Raw genomic sequence first — 19551 nt, 5'->3', positions numbered from 1 at the left:
GGAGGCCCACACACAGGATGGGCACCTCAGGTACACACATACATACACACACACACACACGACAAGCACATCAGTCAAGCACAGCTCCAGGGACACAGCTTGGGATACACACATTCATTCATTCAACAAACACTAAGCATCTAGTCGAGGTCCTCTCCCCACAATCATTAACTCCCCTACCATGGACTTGGTTGACTTCCCAGGCACAGCTGCTCCCTTCCCTGTCCCAATAGCTATGGCCCACTATCCAAGGTCTGTGATTCCTGAGGTGTGGATATGGTCAAACCAGGAAGCATGAAGTCCGTGTGGGCTCCTTGGAGGAGTGTGGGTATAGGCTGGAAAAAGCTGCCCTGAGCTGTAAGATTTGTCCAGGGCTCACACAAAAGCAACCTGGCTGGGAAGTGGGTGAACTAGGTGAAGCATGTAGCCCACTTAGAGTTCTGTGTATGTGATCAGGAACTGTTTTAAACCCACCTGCTTGGCATCCAGTCCCCCACTTCCACCCCCATTGGATCATCTAAACCAACGGCTAGGGAGTTGGTGCTTAAGCCTTCCACCCACAGACCCTGTGTCCTTTCCCTGTTTGCCATGAAAGTGGGTACCATCGTAACACCCTGACAGCACCCCTCCTTCCCTGATTCCTCTTCATATCCCTGATCTGTCGATGTTGGGGAGCTTCAGGACTTGGAACATGAACCTCTTCTACCTACACTCACTCCCTTGGAGATCTCAATGTCTTATGGCCTTACATACCATCCATATGCTCCCAAATTTGTATTTTTAGCTAAAATTTCTCCCCTGAACTTCAAATTCACATTACCAGCTGCCTACTTAACATCTCCACTTATATATCCAAAATGCTGCTTCATCCTAACAAGTCAAACCAGGCCCCTGATCTTCCCACACACCCACTCCTCTGTAGTCATCCACATCTTGGTAAATGCAACTCCATCCATCACATTGCTCAAGCCAAAAATATTGCAGTATTCTTGCCTCTTCTTTCCTCTCACATTGTATGCTGAACCCCGAACCAAAGCCCATGACTTTACCTTCAAAATACTTCCAGAATCTAATCACTTCTCACCAACTCCCAGTAACATTGTGTCCTCCTCAATTATTGCAATAGCCTCTGACCTGGTCTCCCTGCTTCCATTCTTGCACTACTTTGATCCGACAGCCAGAAGGAGACTTTAAAACATATCAGATCATGTCACACCTCCATTTAAAACCCTCCAATCGTTCCCCATCTCACTCAAAATAAAACATAAACCCTACAATGGCCTACAAAGCCTTAATTATTTGGCCCATATTAATATCTGACTATATCTCCCACCACTCTTTGCTCACTTCCCTCCCATAACATTGGCCTCCTTTCTATTCCTCAAACATACTCTCACCTCAAAATCTTCACACTTGCTATTTTCTTTGCCTAGAACATCTTCCCCAGATCTCTGAATGGCTCTCTCCCTCACCTTCTTCACATCAGCTTTCTGTTCAAATGTTGTCACCAAAGTTTTCCCTGACCACACTCCCCAATACTCCCTATCCCTCTGGCCTTCTTTATTTTTCTTCATAGCACTTACTGTCCTCTGAAGTATATACATTTTTCTTGTTTTCTTATTGCCTGTCTCCTTCATTAGAATAAAAACTCTGCAAGAGCAGAAACATCCATCTGTTTTGTTTACTGCCGTATCCTAGTGCCAAGAACAGTGTCTGGAACATAGGGGGCCCTCAATAAATATTTATTGAATGAATGTGTTACAAATCCCTTGTTTGTTATTATTTTGTTATTTTACTCTTTCCTGCTGATTCTCAAGGTCTTTCTCAACAGGCATTCCAGGCAGACAGTAATGAAATTTAATTGAACCCTATTATGCTCCCTCTGCACTATACTCTTGTATCATTCAGGATCTTGGCGGGAAACAAATGGCATGCCCAGAAAGGTTTAATGGAAAAAAATTTTAGTGAAGGAACCATTCACAAAGGTGAGGGCAGGGTTATTGTAGGCAGCCACTGCATGTGAATTAGTATACCTCCAAACCTCAGGCTGTCTCTACTTCCCAACAATGTTGACATTCAAAGTACTGCCTGAAATTCTGCCCGCTGAGAGGAATTCCCTTCACCACTGTCTTTCAAGGCCACCTCTGAATGTAAGCAACTGTCTGCTTCTGACGGATGCCAGCATACCTTAGAGAACCATCTAAACATCAAGACCATGCATTTTTTCCCTCTGTTAACTGTAGAAAACTTCTCCTTGAAGGTATAAGTGTAATCAGAAGAAGAAACAATACAAGTAGGAATCTGAGCCACCTACCCATGCATTTACTCCTGCCTTCTGAAATTTGTAAGGCCTGATCTCATATGTACAATGGCCATTTAACAATGGAATGATGCTACTGTGCACATCCAACTATATGATTTGCTATAGATAACACCCTTAGGCCACATTGGCACCGAGTGAACTAGAGTCTGAGTGTTCACCCAGGCCCAGTGGCAAATCAGGAACTGGTTTTCAAATAGAAAATAATCACTAGCAAAAGAGGTGTGGCCTTACTCCAACACCCTAAGGGTCTTTGCTGTAATTCTCCTATTGGAGCTCCTACAGCACCCTTTTTCTGCCACAGAAAATCTGAAGTTCATTGGATTTATGAGTCATAACACCCAAGTAGCAGCGCAACTTTCCTGGAAACTGGACCTGCTGCTGAGCCCTCCTTGCTCTGGGCTTCATTCAAAATCATCAGCTTTATGTCATATCCAGTAAATATTTTACAGCAGTACACCTAAATATAGCATATGTTGCCTCCAAAATCTAAACTTCCCTTTAAGTACTGTGTCTTTTTCTTCATGATGAAGTTACAACACACCACAGACCACTGTTTTTCAGCTTCTCTCTACCCACAGTAGCCGAGAAACTTCACCTATATGGCAGGATCCTGAATTTTTGTAAGATTTCTTTCTCTCTCTCTGGCACATATGGGTCTTAACTTAAGACCCTTAACTTAAGGCATTTAAGGGGACTGCTATTTCTTGTCCACCAGAAACAGTAAGCATAATGTCGTCAGTTGATATTCTATGAGATGTCAAGATTATGACAGTTGATATTCTATGTGATGTCCTGCTCTTATGACAAAGAGCAGGAATGCTGATACATCCCTGGGGTAAGACAGTGATGGTGTAGTCCTGTCATTCCAATTGAAAAACTGATTTCAGGGTGCCTGGGTGGCTCAGTCGGTTAAGCATCCAACTTCGGCTCAGGTCATGATCTCACAGTTTGTGGGTTTGAGCCCCATGTTGGGCTCTGTGCCGACAGCTCGGAGCTTGGAGCCTGCTTCAGATTCTGTGTCTCTCTCTCTCTCTGCCCCTCCCCCACTCTCTCTCTCTGTCTCTGTCTCTGTCTCTCTCTGTCTCTCAAAAATAAATAAACATTAAAAATATTTTAAGAAAAGAAGCTGATTTCAATGGTCTTTAATTGACTGGTATAGAAAAAAAGGCATGTGCTAGATTATTAGCTGTAATATTCTGTGCCAGGCATTATGGCATCTCTTAGGTCTTTGAAGGTGCTCTAATCTATGCAATTTCTCTAGGAATGTAGCATTACTTTAAGTTTACTATTTAGTGGGAAATGTGATAGGGCAGGTATAGTTTAAAGGACTTCCACTTGGTCTTTCCTACTATAATTTTCCTTATTCACACAGGAATCAGTGTGGACATTTGGATAATTACTAAGTATACCTATTCCCACTATACATTCTGAACCTAGGAAATAATGTGGACAGGTGTTAGAGACCCTCTGTGAGACAGACCTGTATTAAGATCCTCCTGTAACTTGACCTCTATAAACCTTCACTCCAACTGGCAGACCACAGTAGGATTTTGGGTCCCTAAGACTAGCATTAACTTGAGACAGTGTCTAATAATGCCCCAAAGGTCTGAGTATGTCCTATTCTACATTCAGACTCACCCTAGCAAAATGGCTACAGATATCTCTATAGAGAAGGCTTAGAGCAGTGACTCTCAAATTTTAGCATACATCAGAATTACAAGAAAGGCTTGTTAAAGTACAGACTGCTGAACCATTTGCAGAGTTGCTGATCCAGTGAAGTTGGGGCAGAGCCCAATAATTTGCACTTCTGGCAAGTTCTCAGGTGATGCAGATGCTGTTGGTCCAGGGACCACACTTTGAGAACCACTAACTAGGAGAAAGATGTATAGAATCTACCTGTGAAAGAGACTCAAGCCCTCCCACCTTCCACTCGATCAAAGGGCTTTTGGTTTAGGAAACTGACTTAAGTAGAGGAACTAGGCAAAAGGTTGTAAATCCCCAGTACAATTTGGATCAAATTTTTGCCCACTTAGATGTTTCCACTTAGACAGGTCAAGTAGCACATCAATAAGCTGTCCATCTATTTCATCCCTAGGAATGCTATAATCAATTAGCTAGCACCACAGATCCCTGTGGGCAAAGCACATAAATTACCAACTTGTCCTTACAGTTTATATGTAATTTCATTTACCTTATTGCTTATGGTTAGGTGCCCACATCTGACCTCTACCACTTAAGGATTCCATTATTCCCCTTGAAATAAGATTGTCCAGTCCCAAGAAGGCATCTTCTATCCTCATCTCTTGCCTGCTAAATAAGCCACTATAGTACTTTTCAGAGAAGTTACTATTCCCTTCATTAAGCTTTTCTTATTGCCTTGGAGAAGGAAGTATCTTTTGGAGCCCTTCAGAGGTGTACAGTTAGTGGTTGTACATAATAAGTGCACTCCAACATTCCCATCTCTCTCAAATTTTGCAGTCCTTCCTCTACTTTGCCCCTCAAAGTATAGTCTATGGACCAGTAGCATCAGCATCACTTAGAAGTTTGTTACAAATGCAGCATCTTGGGGGTGCCTGGGTGGCTCAGTCAGTTAAGCATCCAACTTTGGCTTAAGCCATGACCTCATGGTCCATGAGTGTGAGTCCTGCATCGGGGTCACTGCTATCAGCTCGGAACCCACTCCGGATCCTCTGTCCCCACCTCCCCACCCCTCCCCTGCTTGTGCGTGCTCTCTCTCTCTCTCTCTCTCTCTCTCTCTCAAAAATAAAAATAAAATAAAAAAGAAATGCAGCATCTTGGGTTTCACCCCAAACCTACTTAATCAGAATCTACTGTTTAATAAGACTCCCATGTAAATCACATGCACATCAAAGTTTTATGTCAGTGAGGTTCTAACATCTCGACTTTATTGATCAAAGGCCACTGTTGAGTCCACACTTCCAGTAACCAACCCAACAGACTATTAATATCACTCCCAGGTGCTGAACTAATACAATTCTTGGGTGAGGGCACCCATGTCAACAAATTTGTCCTCACTGGTCCCCAAGATTCTTCCAATAGAGTTTCAAGTTCCTGCAAATCCTTCAGCATACACGCTGTTGTTCTTAGAGCACATCTTGTATATCCCTGTAGGCCTGGAGACTATGAGGAGTTGTCAGGGTAAGTCTTGAAGAAAAAAATGCATGCCCTAGGAGTTATTAAAAACATGTTTTTAATGGAATAAATGCCAGGTCATTCATGGTTTGCAGGAGGAAGAAGAGTGTTCTTCTACCAGCAAGAAATGTTCGAAGGAATTTGAAGATATTAAATTATCAGCTTTAGGGGCACTTGGCTAGCTCAGTTGGTAGAGCATGTGACTCTTGATCTCAAGGTTGTAAATTTGAGCCCCATGTTGGGCATAGAGATTACATTTAAAAATTTTTAAAAATTAGGGGTGCTGGGTTGGCTCAGTCAGTTAAGTGTCTGACTCTTGATCTCAGCTCAGGTTTTGATCTCAGGATCATGAATTCAAGCTCTGCATTAGGCTCTGTGCTGGGCATGAAGCTTACTTTAAAAAAATATTAAAATATTATAATTTTTAAAAAAAAAACAAAAAACATTATCAGCTCTGTTTATCTCTGTCCAAACATCCTCATCACAAGTCTCAGAATCCTGCTCCTTTCCAACAGCACCCTAGCATCAGGTATGGTGAGGTTGTGCATTTACCTCACTCATGTGAGGACTTTAAGAGACAAAACAGATGAACTTAAGGGAAGGGAAACAAAAATAATATAAAAACAGGGAGGGGGACAAAACAGAAGAGACTCATAAATATGGAGAACAAACTGAGGGTTACGGGAGGCGTTGTGGGAGGGGGGATGGGCTAAATGGGTAAGGGGCACTAAGGAATCTACTCCTGAAATCATTGTTGCACTATATACTAATTTGGATGTAAATTTTAAAAATTATAATAAAAAAGAAAATAAGTTAAAAAGAAAAAAAAAGAAGTTCATGGTATCTTTTCACCCTTTTTTAAAATGTTTATTTATTTATTTGGTAGGGGTGGGGTGCAAGAATAGGGGAGGGGCAGAGAAAGAGGGAGAGAGAGAATCCCTAACACAGGGCTCAATCTCACGAACTATGAAATCATGACCTGAGCCCAAATGAAGAATTGGATGCTCAACCAACCAAACCACCCAGGCATCCCTCACCTTTTTTTTTTTTAATGTAATTTTGCTAGCATTATCACAAACAGGCAGCCCATTCAACTATATATGTAATCACCATTTGAAATCCCACTTGTGGCCATAGTAATTAAGTACCTCTGTCATTTTTATCTCCTAATGCCTTGTCCTCCTATGCTTCAGTGGTGATAATCCAAGTGACTGTGATGTTTCTTCGTGCTTCAGATTACTTAGTGTCTTCTTTACCCATGTAAAGGGATTATCTGTGACTCATCAAACATTTGAGCGGCCCAATCCTAGAATCCCATTGTGGGAATCTATTTCCTTGGATCTCTTCTGGTACCATTTACTGTATCAATCAGGATCCTGGCAGGTGGCACACTCAAAAAATTTTAACCAGAAAGACTTTAATAAAGGAGCTATTTAAGGGGTGAGGTGAGATTAAGAAACCAACATGGGACAGTGAGGCACCCAGGGTTTAGCAATAGTGGGAAACCATTACCATACCAAAGCCTGAAGGGGCAAGGGGGAACAGTGTTTCAGGAGCCTTACAGAGAGACCCATAGAGAGGAGGGAGCCCCAAAGGATCTATAACTATAGATCAGTGGTTTTCAGACTCCAGCATGTATCAGTCACCTACAGGTGTGTTAAAATACAGATTATTCCAGTAGGTCTGGAATAGAACTTCAGAATTTACATTTCTAACAAGCCCCCAGGTGATGGTGATGCTGCTGTCTGAAGACCACTCTTTGAGAACAACTACCAGAAAGAAAATTATTCACTGCCAAGACTGCAGCAAAATGAAGGATCTGGGGAATTAACCTCTCTCTCCTACCACCCACTGATCTCCTGCTGCTGCCTCCTGTGGACCAAACTAAAACAGAAGCTGGAGGGCAATTCAGTCTATACAGGTCAGCCTTCCAGAGAACAGAGCAGGGTAGAGAAGAGTGGAGAGTGGATGAGGGTGGGACGACAGAGCATAATCCGAACCACCATAAGCAAAAGAATGCATAGATCAATGGAAAATGAATAGATAGATGAACTGACATATATCTGAATGAAGGATAGAATAATAACAATAGTTAACAGTTGAAGAGTGTTTATTACGAGCCAGCCTCTAAACTAAGGACATTATTTGCATTACCTTAGTCCTAAGGAGTAGATCTAGCACCATTCCTATTTTACACAGAAGGATATTAAGACACAGGAACACCTATGGAGGAACAACTACATGGTCAACTAAGCATCGACAAAGCAGGAAAGAATATCCAATGGAAAAAAAAAAAAAGACTCTTCAACAAACAGTTTTCCAAACAGGACAGCAACATGCAGAAGAATGAAACTGGACCACTTTCTTACACCATACACAAAAACAAATTCAAAATGGATTAAAGACCTAAATGTGAGACAGGAAACCATTAAAATCCTATAAGAGAACACAAGCAGCAACTTCTTTCACCTCAGTCATTGCAGCTTCTTACTAGACACATTGCTGGAGGAAAGGGAAACAAAAGCAAAAATTAACTTTTGTGACTTCATCAAGATAAAAAGCTTCTGCATAGTTAAGGAAACAATCAACAGAACTAAAAGGCAGCCTACAGAATGGGAAAAGATATTTGCAAATGACACATCTGATAAAGGGTTAGTATTTAAATCTGTAAAGAACTTATCAAACTCAACACCCAAAAGCAAATAATCCAGTTAAGAAATGGGCAGAAGACATGAATAGACATTTTTCCAAAGAAGACATCCAGATGGCTAACAGACACATGAAAAGATGCTCAACATCATTCATCATCAGGGAAATACAAATCAAAACCATGGTGAGATACTACCTCACACCTAAAGGAATGGCTAAAATTAGCAACTCAGGAAACAACAGATGTTGGCCAGGATGTGGAGAAAGGGGAACCATCTTACACTGTTGGTGAGAATGCAAACTGGTGCAGCCAACCACTCTGGAAAACCGTATAGAGGTTCCTCAAAAAACTAAAAATAGAACTACCCTATGATCCAGCAATTGCACTACTAGGTATTTACCAAAAAGATACAAAAATACGGATTTGAAGGGGTACCTGCACACTGATGTTTATAGCAGCATTACAAACAATAGCCAAACTATCGAAAGAGCTCAAATGTCCACTGATTGACGAATGGATAAAGAAGATGTGGAATATATATACAATGGAATATTACTTAGCCATCAAAAAGAATGAAATCTTACCATTTGTAATGATGTGGGTGGAGCTAGAGTGTATTATGCTAAGCGAAGTAAGTCAATCAGAGAAAGACAAATACCATATGATTTCACTCATATGTGGAATTTAAGAAATAAAACAGATGAGCATATGGGGTGGGAGAGAGAGAGATGGTAACAAACCACAAGAGACTCTTTTTTTTTTTTTAATTTTTTTTAACGTTTTTTATTTATTTTTGAGACAGAGAGAGACAGAGCATGAACAGGGGAGGGTCAGCGAGAGGGAGACACAGAATCCGAAACAGGCTCCAGGCTCTGAGCTGTCAGCACAGAGCCCAACGCGGGGCTCGAACTCACGGACCGCGAGATCATGACCTGAGCCGAAGTCGGCCGCCCAACCGACTGAGCCACCCAGGCGCCCCACCACAAGAGACTCTTAACAATAGAGAACAAACTGAGGGTTGATGGAGAGAGGTGGGTGGAGTGATGGACTAAATGGGTGATGGGTATTAATGAGGGCACTTGTTACGATGAGCACTAGGTGTTAATATGTAAGTGATGAATCACTGAATTCTACTCCTGAAACCAACATTATATTATATGTTAACTAGAATTTAAATAAAAATTTGAGAATAAAAATGAAAATGCTGCCTTCAAAAAAATAAAAGACACAAGAACAGGAGAACTTGCACTTTGTGACACAGCTAGCAAGTGATGGAATTTGAGTCCCAGCCAAAGCATTCTATCTGTAGAGTCTCACTCATCAGTACTGTTCTATGATCAATGGACAGTTGGCAGACAGGCAGTGTGCGATAGTGGTAAAGAGTGTAAACCTTAGAGCAAAAGACCCGTAAGTACAAGACACCTACTTGCCATGTGACCTTGTGCTCTGAGCCTCATTTTATTTATGTGTAAAACAGAATAATAATATGATAATAATAAAAATTACTTCACAGTTTTTGTTGGGGAAGCTAGTAAAATCAAGTCCTTGATTCAGAGCCTAATGTGTAGTAAACAATTAGAAATACTGTTACTATTATTATTACTAATGGATGGAAAGAAAGATAAGTTAGAAACTTATGAGGAAAACACCTCCCCAATCCAAAAGAGGGTCTAAAACGTCAGTGGGATCTTTGAGTGTTCCCATATTAATTTCCCTTTTGAGTCCTTCTCTTCTCATCTATCTCTGGCCTTTCTCATAAAGATGGGAAATCACTTGTCCCCTGCTCCATCTGTTGATTCCTTGAAATTTGGGGATTGTCTGAATATGAGCTGACCAGTACCTCTCCCTAAAAATCCCCTCTTGGTTCCCAGGATTGAGAGGAGGGGAAAGATGAAGGGGGCTATTCCAGGCCAGGCTCCCTCCAGCTGTTCTGTTGACCCAAGTGTTAAACATATGAACATGGTAAAAGAGAAAAGGGCAGTGCTGGCTGAGCCAGGAAGTTGAATCCCAGAGGCCTGAGATGTGGGATAGGTGCTGGGCATCCTCCCAAGGAAATTCTCTTTCAACTATACTTGTCCCAAGGAAGGGACTGGTTCCCAGATAATGGATGGGCAGGCACTAGGAGGTTACCCCAGGCTCCATGGTTGTTCTGAGAGCACCAGAGAAGCATTCCTCACCACCACCCATACCAGAGAGAATAACCACAGAGACAAGAGTGAAAATGAGGGATAAGGCTAGGGAAGGGTATGCAACTCCTCACTCTGCACCCCACCCCAATCCTGACTATCACCACTGAAAGCCATGGTTAATGATGCAAATGCCACTGATGCAATAATGGAGAACCTCTATCTGGAGCTGACATTGCAAGGTCCCTTCTCTTGGCGAGACTGCAGACTGCTTAGTTTCTCCGAGATGAAGCCAAAGAAAGCAGAAGAGCAGGGAAGCTACTGAGGCGGGAAAAGGGAGGGCAGGGTCAGGTTCCGTCAGAAAAAGGGGGGCAGAGGGGAATCCACGGAAGGGATGTGGAGGGGAATTTCTGAGCAGGGAAAGTGAAAGTTCCAAGCCATAAATAGGAGGCAGTCGCAGCCTCACACAGGCTTTCGCACTCACATTCCCAGACCCCCTCACATCCCACAAGGACTCCTGTGCACTTCCCATTGCTCCCTCCCACTCCCAGCCAACTTTCAGTGTCACACAGACTCTTGCACACACCCAGAGATTCACCCGCACTCCCGCTCACTGCTGGTCTGCCTCTGTTCACCCTCCATGGCATCCCCTGCAGCTGCACTACTGGCCCTCAGCCTGCTGATTCTCTGGACCTCTCCTGGTAAGCCTTATGGTGGGGACAGGGGGTGGGGGTGTCTAAATGTCAGACTATTTGATGCTGGATGTGGGGACACTGAATTAGGTCTCCATGTTTGGGTGAATCCAGAGGTTCCTTGAACACTGTGTGTGTGTGACTGTGCATGTGCCTGCGTGTGTGCCTGTGAGTGCCTGGGCCCCTGAATTCCAATGTTTGTCCGTCTCTTGGTGTATCCCAAGGCCTATGGCTACCTTCTCTCTGCAGCCTGTTTCCTGTTGCCTCAGTTTCCCAGACAGGAGAAAACAGTATATATCTGCTTACAGGAGAGAGAATGGGAGACAGGGCTAGTAGTCAAAATATTTAACAATTCATAAGTCCTCTAACCCCAGCCTCCTGCTACTCCCCACCCCCGACTCCCCACCTCCCCTCCCCACCCCCGTGCTGTGAACAGCATCAACTCTTCATTGATGCAGCAGTTGAGAGGTCCTGGGAGAGAAGTTGGGATGATCAGGGCAGCAGGAAGGCATTTATGAGGCCTAGGGCAGTGGTTGTTTACCAAACAGCTTAGAAGTATTTCAATATATTTAGCAACCACTAGGGCCATATTGGTATATACCAGCTGAATAACTGATTTAGCTGCCTACACACACAGACGTGTGTCCTTAACCTCAGTTAGGGCTACATATGGCCTCCCTTCCTCAGGGTCCCTATGCCCTGACACTACTTTCTTTCCCATATCCCAGCTCTGGGTGGTGCCAACGATGCTGAAGACTGCTGCCTGTCTGTAACCCAGCGCCCCATCCCTGGGAATATTGTGCGGGCCTTTCATTACCTCCTCATCAAGGATGGCTGTAGAGTGCCTGCTGTCGTGTGAGTTGTGGGGAGGAACTTGTCTAGCCTCAGCCTCCTCTCCCCCATCAGCCATTGGTGATACCCCCACCATCTTTTCTCTCTTCTCCTTGCCAAGCCCAACCTCTTCAAGTAAGCGCCTGAAACTGGTTCCCAGATGTGGTCCCCACATCTTCCTGCCCCTCACACCAGGGCCTACCAGAGATCTGGGTTCCAGGGCTCCACTGTTTCTGATAACTGACCTGTGACTCTAGGTTTACCACACTGAGAGGTCACCAGCTCTGTGCACCCCCAGACCAGCCCTGGGTGGACCGCATCATCCGGAGACTGCAGAAGAACACTGCAAAGGCAAGCCCAGCCCTCCCCAGCCCTGCCTCCTCCCTCAGAGTCCTTGCCCAAAACCCCAGCCCATGACCTTGACTCTTCTTCCTCCCCTAGAATAAGCGCCACAGCAGTTAACCCATGACAGCCCCAGAGGAGCCCTGTAGACGCCTGAATGAGGGGATATGAATCACTGCAGCCCTGGGGAACCAAGGACCAAAAGGGAGGATCAGGCCTCCAGCAACTCTGTACCAGACCTGACCCAGCTGGGACAGGGCCTGCAGTGTCAATGTGAGTGTGAGTGTGAGCAGGCATGAGTGTGGCAGGAGCACAGCTTCTCCTCCACACCCAGACTGCAATGCTTCCAATAAAGCCCAACTGGTACCCATGGATCTGTTTGCTGTTTGTTTTCTGTCCAAGAGGACCAGGATAGGAAATAGGGAGATGGAATGGCAAGATCTAATTTTCACTCTGCAACCTAAGCAATTTTCTCATGGACTCCTACTTAATACCTTGGGTTTTCAGGATCAACTCCCACAATCAGGGCCCCCACCTCATGTCTCTTCACAGCCCTGTGACACTCAAACTTGTGTCTGTTCAATGATTGAGCCAAACTCTTTCACGCCTCCCAGTCTTTGCTCTCCAAGGCAAAGTATCCAGATGTCTCAGGGATCAGGTTTCACCAGGGCGGGAAGGGGCTTATCAAGAACCAGTTCTCATGGCCAGGGGCAGGAAGAGGCCCAGCTCTACTATCTGGGGGGAAAGTACCCAAACAGCCATGCCATTCCCTCTGTCAGGAACACTCTTCTCTCTCATTGGCTCACCTACCTTCCCATCTGGTTCTTAATGACTCTTTCTCCATGAGGCCTTCCTTGACTCTAGGCTGGGTTGGGTAGCCTCCCTTCATCCCAAGTCTTCAGAGAGCCCTGCTCCTCTCCCCTTGCAGTACTCATCACACTGAGTTATAACTGATAATTTGTCAGCCTTCCTGGATAGGGATGATGCCTATTTTGGTTTCCACTGTCTCCCTGGTGTCCAGTATACTGCCTGGCACAAAATAGTCGCTCAATAAATATTTGTCTAGAAAATGAATAAATATCTGAGGAAAGGCTTAACAGCCAGCAGTGAGTGTCCATATGTCCATACAGAATCTGACTTTCAGGCCAGCCTTCCTCTCTCATTCAGTCAGGCTGAGCCAGGACCAGCCCCGTTTGAGCAATCCTGGGGCCACGCTTATCTGGTAGTGTGGGATAGATAGACCTGGGAGCCAGAAGTCAGAATGGGAGAGGGCCCAGCAAGTGGAAGAAGGAGTAGCCAGGGAGCTAGGGAGATTCAGCATGGAGGAATCCACCACCATCTCTGCAGCCCATGTGGGCACCAGGGCCAAGGTAACACTAAGACCAGGGAGTGATAAAGGAGTCTCCTCTTTGAGAGATGAAAGCCCTGTGACTCTTGGAGCATACTACAGGGCTGCTCTGGGAGGAGTGAACCCCTATGCTTGCGATGTCCTCTGAGGAAGCTGCTGGTCTCCAACTATGGCCTCTAAGGGACTGTCCCACTGAGAGCAGCAAGCCTGTGATGCTGAGGTTGGATGGTAGCTATGACACTGGACTGAGCATCATCACCCGAGAAGAAGGGTCATCACTGTACCAGATATTCCTCATCTGGCAACAAAACCAGGCCTGGGCAGCCTGGAAAGGGGAGCAGTGGTGAGGGGATTGTGCCAGCCCCTCCACACTGAGCTGAAATCATAGCAGCTTCTTCCTGCCCTCTGCTTCCAGAAGTAGGTATTCAAAACCTCAGATATCCCAGGTCTTAGAGTCACAAGGAATGGGTGGGATGGGGATAATTTTCAAAAACAACTGCTATGGCTGGGAAATTTGGCTGTGATGCCTGGAAGAAATTACTCATCCAATCCATGCACCCATGCATCCATCCATTTAGCTGTCTCTGCATCCATTAGACTGCCATCCATCCATCAACCCATCTACCCATCCATTCATTAAGGCAGTCAACCATGGAGCTCCAGAGGTCCCAGCTATAGACACCTTTTGAACCCTGTGCCCTGCTCTCCAGCAGGCAAAGGACAAACACAGGTGTGAAGGGAGCACATTGCCTCAAATCCTTCTCAGTTTCCAGTGAAGCCAAGTGGAGGTCAGCCTGCCACAGAGGCAGACACAAAACCTCCCTCTGGACTCTCGGGAGAGAAACCCAGATAAAGTAGGGGAAGTGAGGGAGGGAGCCCTGAGGTAAACGCTACAATTACAAATCCCCTTGAACACTACCTCCCTGATACTGCCACTGGGAGATGGACGGAGGGGGACAGGAACAAGTCCTGAACTCAGTGCCCAGCCCCAATTCTACTTCTGCACTTCATTGTACCACTCCAATCAAGTCCCTTCCTTACTCCCCATCTCCAACACCTTAGTTCCCCCATAAGTCAGGTGTACAAGGAGGGGAACCTAATTTTTAAGAGTCCCTCCAAAGATATGACTCATGCATCTTTGGATCTCAGGCTAAAACCGCAGCATTCACATAGCCTCCCCCCGCAAAGTCATGCACATTCAGAAATGTCCCTACTTCTTGGGTCCCAAGGGATACCCTCTGGGAACAAAGAAGAAGCTGAGATTCAGGAAGAGAGAAAATAATTCAGGAGCTAGTGAAGGAGCTTGGATTGAACAGTCTCTTGCCACACCCTGGAGGCCTGGTGAGTGAGGAATTTCAAGGAAGTCTGAGGGGGTGAACACTAGAGTACCACAGGGAGCAGGGATGCAGCCTTCCCCAACCCTTCTCCAGCCAATGCCTTCTCTTCCCCAGCCACCAGCCCCTCCTGGGCACTCGGTCTTATCCTCTTATCTCCTGCCAGATACAGGAGATTGCTCTTAGCCCAGCAATCTGAGACTTGTCCTTCCCCACTCAAATATTCTCAGCATTGTGACTTTATCTGTTCACACCTGCTCCCTGTTTCACTGTTATTTACCCACAAGTGTTATGTCATTTTGCCAAGTTATGGCAGGCCAGAAGCCTACCTGACAATGATGAGGCTTCTAGCTTCTCCAAGGGATAGTATGGACTTCCAGCTCCTCAACCAGAAGACAGGGGCCTTACTGCCTGGCTCTAGGTAGACACCCTCCTGTCTAGGACCCATGGCACCTGCTACAGGTTTAAGGTCAGCAGCTGAGTGAAAGCCCCCTACCCTGAAGGCCTATGGCCCTAGCAAACAACATCTCCCTAAAGGGACCTGACATCCCTGCTCAGAGAGCTCCCCAGCTCCCATCTACATGATGGACAAAAAGCTCTCTGTCCTGTCTATTGATAGAGTTCCCAGGGAAAGGGATTGGACCTGTTGATCTCAACTGTCAATATTGTTTTGCTCAGGGGCTGGCACAGAACAAGGCCCAGTACTCTTTTGATTAACAAAAAATGTAACTGAAAATGGCCCTTTCCCACAATACCCCATCCCACTCATACCTGGAGCACATCCAGTTCTCAAGACATGGGGGTTGTCTCTGTTACATGGGTAAGTGTTTGGTAAGAGCCAGCCCCATACGGTTTTGATCATACTTTCATCAGCTCATGTTCAATTTCTTGGTAAGCCCCCACCCCCAAACCCCCCTTTTCTGGTCTCCGGGAAACTTTGAACCAGCCAGAAAATCTTGGAAATCACAGTCTCACAAAGGAGCAGGACTCCCAAGTGGGGGAATTTCCTCTAAGAACCCCTCTGTAAGAATAAGCCAGCATTTCTCTGATCAGAGAACTTCCTCAGTGGTCCCTGAGACTTGTCCATATGGAAGGACATGGCTCTGTAATACCAGCTATTTCGCCACTAGTGCTGGGCACTGCTTTAAGTATTAGTATCATTCTATGTTACAGCTGAGGAAACTGAGGTGCAGAAGTTAAGTAGCTTGCCCAGGCTGGACAGATAGTGAAGTGTTGGGAGGGGGGCGGGTCTTAGCTGGGCAGTTTGGCTCCAGAATCTGTACTCTTAGCTACAACAATACCACCTCTCTGAGTTGACCCATTTCCTAAATAAAGTGGGAAACAATACAGCAAGGCCAGGTCTGAGGAAGTGACCCTCAGGGAACAGGGAAAGTCATTACTTTGGGGTGCTAATAACATGCCAGGCTCCAAGCTGAGTCCTTTATGTGCATTATATCATTGCATCCTCTAGCAACCCTATGAGATGGAGATCACTAGTCCCATTTTCTATATGAAGAAATTGAGGCCCAGAGAGGTAGTGTAAACTACCAAGTTCACTCAACTAGTGAGTGGCAGAGCTGAGATTGCACCCCAAGACTGCTTGAGGGGTAGCACTTGGGCTGAGGGCTGAAGGCTGAGATGTTCAGTTGGGGTAGAAAGGCTTGGCTTGCTAGGAAAAGCTAGGAAAAAAACAGAGGAGAAGCTGGAGGCTCAGACAGGACATCAGTGCTTGAGCCCAGACACAGAGATGCCGCCTGGAGGGCTTCTAGCCTCCTGGGCTCTCCAGCTAAGGGGAAGTTAGCTTCCCCAAAGCTTCCAGGAGGTAATAAGCACAGCTCTCCAGGTCTATTCAAGCCTCAGTTTTCCCAAAGTGGAGCAGTGGAGATGGGGATCAGGCTACAAATATGCCCACATTCTTAACTCCATTCCCAGGGGAGTATCAGAGGCCAAGACCAGGTGACGTTAAAAGGAAAAGAGGAATAGAAGGGTAGGACCTGGGATCCCAAAAAGTAGGGGCCAGACATTGGGGTGCTGTGGGCAAGGCTCCTGGAAGGGGCGGGGCCAGGCTTCTGAGCCAGCCAGGTTCTGGAGGGAACCTCCACAGAGCAGAGCATCTGGGGACCACAGGGGTGGGATCAGATTCCAGAAGGACTGGCATCTAAGGGCCATGTCCATCTTCTGAGGGGCCAGGATCAGGCAGGACAGGGGAGGAGGCCCTACTCCTGTTCCTAGGACCTTCTAGTCTTCCATGGCTCCTGTGGGGAGGCACAAGATGTGAGATTTCCTGGGCTCCAACACAGCAGAAGTGGGATGGTTTGAACCCCAGCAGCTTCCACAATGCCCTACCAGGACAACCGGATCCCCCAGGGCTCTGGTTCTCAGAATCACAGTCCCTGGAAATCTGGACCCATCACCATCAAAACCTCAATCATCTTGCTGATCTCATACCTGTCAGATCATCATTTCAAGGAGCATCCTCCAAGAAGAAACCACCCCTTCCTTCCAGGGGCCCAACACTTAAAAGCCTTCCATCAATCCAAGAACACCTACTGAAAGGACATCTCAATACCTAATAATGTCCCCATTGCTGACAGAACCCCCATGAATGTCAAAGTCCCCCATTACTATAAGGTCACTATTACTCTCAGGGAAGTCTATCACTGTCAGGAACACCAGGCCTGGTGTTCAGGATGTACAGTGCAGGACATCCACATTGTACAACTCCAGGGACACCATTTTCCCTGTAGTCTAAGTAAATGGAACCTCTTGGCATGGCAGCGCTAAGTGTCAAAATATCTGTTAGTGTAGGACCCCCCCATAGTTTAAGGGCTACCATGACATAGGGTCCTAGCTTGGCAAATCATTGTGTCTAAAGTGATGCCACATCACTGGAACCCAGAACATTTATTCTTAACAGGCACTGTTCTAGGTGAACAAGACAGATATGGTCTTGGGCTTCATGAAGCTGAAGAAATCCTCTAACAAAGGTTACAGTACCTGCACACCACACCAAAAAAGGCAAATATACAAATGTATTAATAAAGATTCTTACTTGCAAGCTATTGAAACTCACTAGCTGATTTAAACAGAAAAGTAATTTATTGAAAAGACCATAGGAAGTTGTAGAAAACAGATGACTAAGGGAGGCTGAGCAGCCAGAACCATTTGCAAAGCTTGCAATAGAACCAGGATAGTCCAGACATCCCTCCAGGACAGCATCCCCAGAAGGGGATACCAAATTCCAGTACCACCCTTATGTCCAGACAACTGGAGCCCCTGCCCTGCATTCCATGTTTCAGAGGGCTCTACTCTGGCTCTCCTCCAGTCATATCTCTGGACACAGGACACAGAGGACACAAGAATAAGGAGACATGCTGACCTGTAGCTTGTGCTTCTCCTTCTAGATCACATTTCAGGAACTGAAAACTAGAGAATTCCCTGCCCAAGTAGTCCCAAGCAGCTTCCAGAGTCAGGCAGTCCTCTTCCAGAGAGCCATCCTTCCTAGAATGGACTGCATCACTCTCTGCATCCAGAGAGTTGCCAGGAGGTAGCTATTTCCAGGGAACACGGAAGGAGCTTGTATGTATGGGGCTAGAATGTCTACACCAGGCACATGAGGCTCTTCGTGGTACAGGATATAACTGAGGGTAGGAAAAGGAGGAGGACAAGTAGAGCACTGAAGTAAGCTCCCTTTACCACCTCATTCCATCATGGAACTCCAAGGAGTCTAAGAATTCTAAATTTGAACCTGACCTTCAAGATGCTCTAAAAGCATATTTTTCAAGGCAGTAAGAAAGGTATATTTTTATTTGATTTATAACTTTTAAATATTTAGATATACGGTATGTTGGCCTTCATTTGTACTGTTACTTCAAGCCCCACAAGTATCTGGTGATCAGCTTGCCAGGTTCTACATCTGGAATCACAGCTACAGTGTCCCTGGAAAACACGCGTCACCTCTGCCACCATTCCTACCACTATCAAAATATATTCTCTACTACTCCTGCTCCTTTGCATCACTACTATCTTCCTATTCACAATCTTGGTAAGGTTTTTCTAATTGGCTAAGCCTAAGTCATGTGCCCAAGGGGGCTAGAAGAATTAGAATGTGACCTTTGGGTATTATATGATGGAAAGTAACTTTTGGCTAACTAAGACTAATACAATGGGAAATTCCTCACATATAGGAAGGAGTTAAGGTTGTGGGCAGTGAAAACAATGATAAATACCTCTATAGTCTATCCTCTGGCTATCCAACATCAACATACACCATTTGTCCAAAACCCTAGCCTTCTTAAAAATTTAAGGGTATCATATAATATAATATCTCTTTTGCTCACACAACCAAAAAACTTCACCCCTCTCCAAAGAGACACTGTTTAGAGCTTTAGCAATTACCACATCTGTCTTATTTAGCTTGGTCTTACATAATAAAATATCATAGTCTGGGTGGCTTAATCAGTTGACATTTATTTTCTCATAGTTCTATAGGTTACAAGTTCAAGATCAAGGTGCCAGCATAGTCAATTTCTGTTGAGAGCTGGTGAGACCTCTCTACCTATCTTGCAGATGACTACCTTCTCACTATGTCCCATGACAGAGAGATCTCTCTTTTTCTTCTCTTTTTTTTTTTTTTAATTTTTTTAAAGCTTATTTATACACTTTGAGAGAGTGTGTGTGTGTGCATGGGGGAGATGCGGGGTGGGTAGAAAATTCCAAGCAGGCTCCACACTGTCACAGGGCTCAAACCCA

At 45.3% G+C, this 19551-nt stretch overlaps 1 protein-coding gene across 1 annotated transcript; it reads left to right on the top strand.

Annotated features, from left to right (window-relative positions):
- The first annotated feature begins 10612 nt into the window (after window positions 1-10612).
- Window positions 10613-12491, top strand: CCL19 (C-C motif chemokine ligand 19). The gene is made up of 4 exons (XM_007076534.3): window positions 10613-10953; window positions 11673-11799; window positions 12033-12126; window positions 12217-12491. The coding sequence occupies exons 1-4, from the start codon at window positions 10893-10895 to the stop codon at window positions 12235-12237; spliced, it is 303 nt and encodes a 100-aa protein (XP_007076596.1). The 5' UTR covers window positions 10613-10892; the 3' UTR covers window positions 12238-12491.
- Window positions 12492-19551: the final 7060 nt, after the last annotated feature.

The sequence above is a fragment of the Panthera tigris genome, chromosome D4, assembly GCF_018350195.1.
Source record: "Panthera tigris isolate Pti1 chromosome D4, P.tigris_Pti1_mat1.1, whole genome shotgun sequence".
Classification (NCBI taxonomy): domain Eukaryota; kingdom Metazoa; phylum Chordata; class Mammalia; order Carnivora; family Felidae; genus Panthera; species Panthera tigris.
Note: the sequence above shows the minus strand (reverse complement) of the source record. Positions and strands in the feature narration are given on the sequence as shown.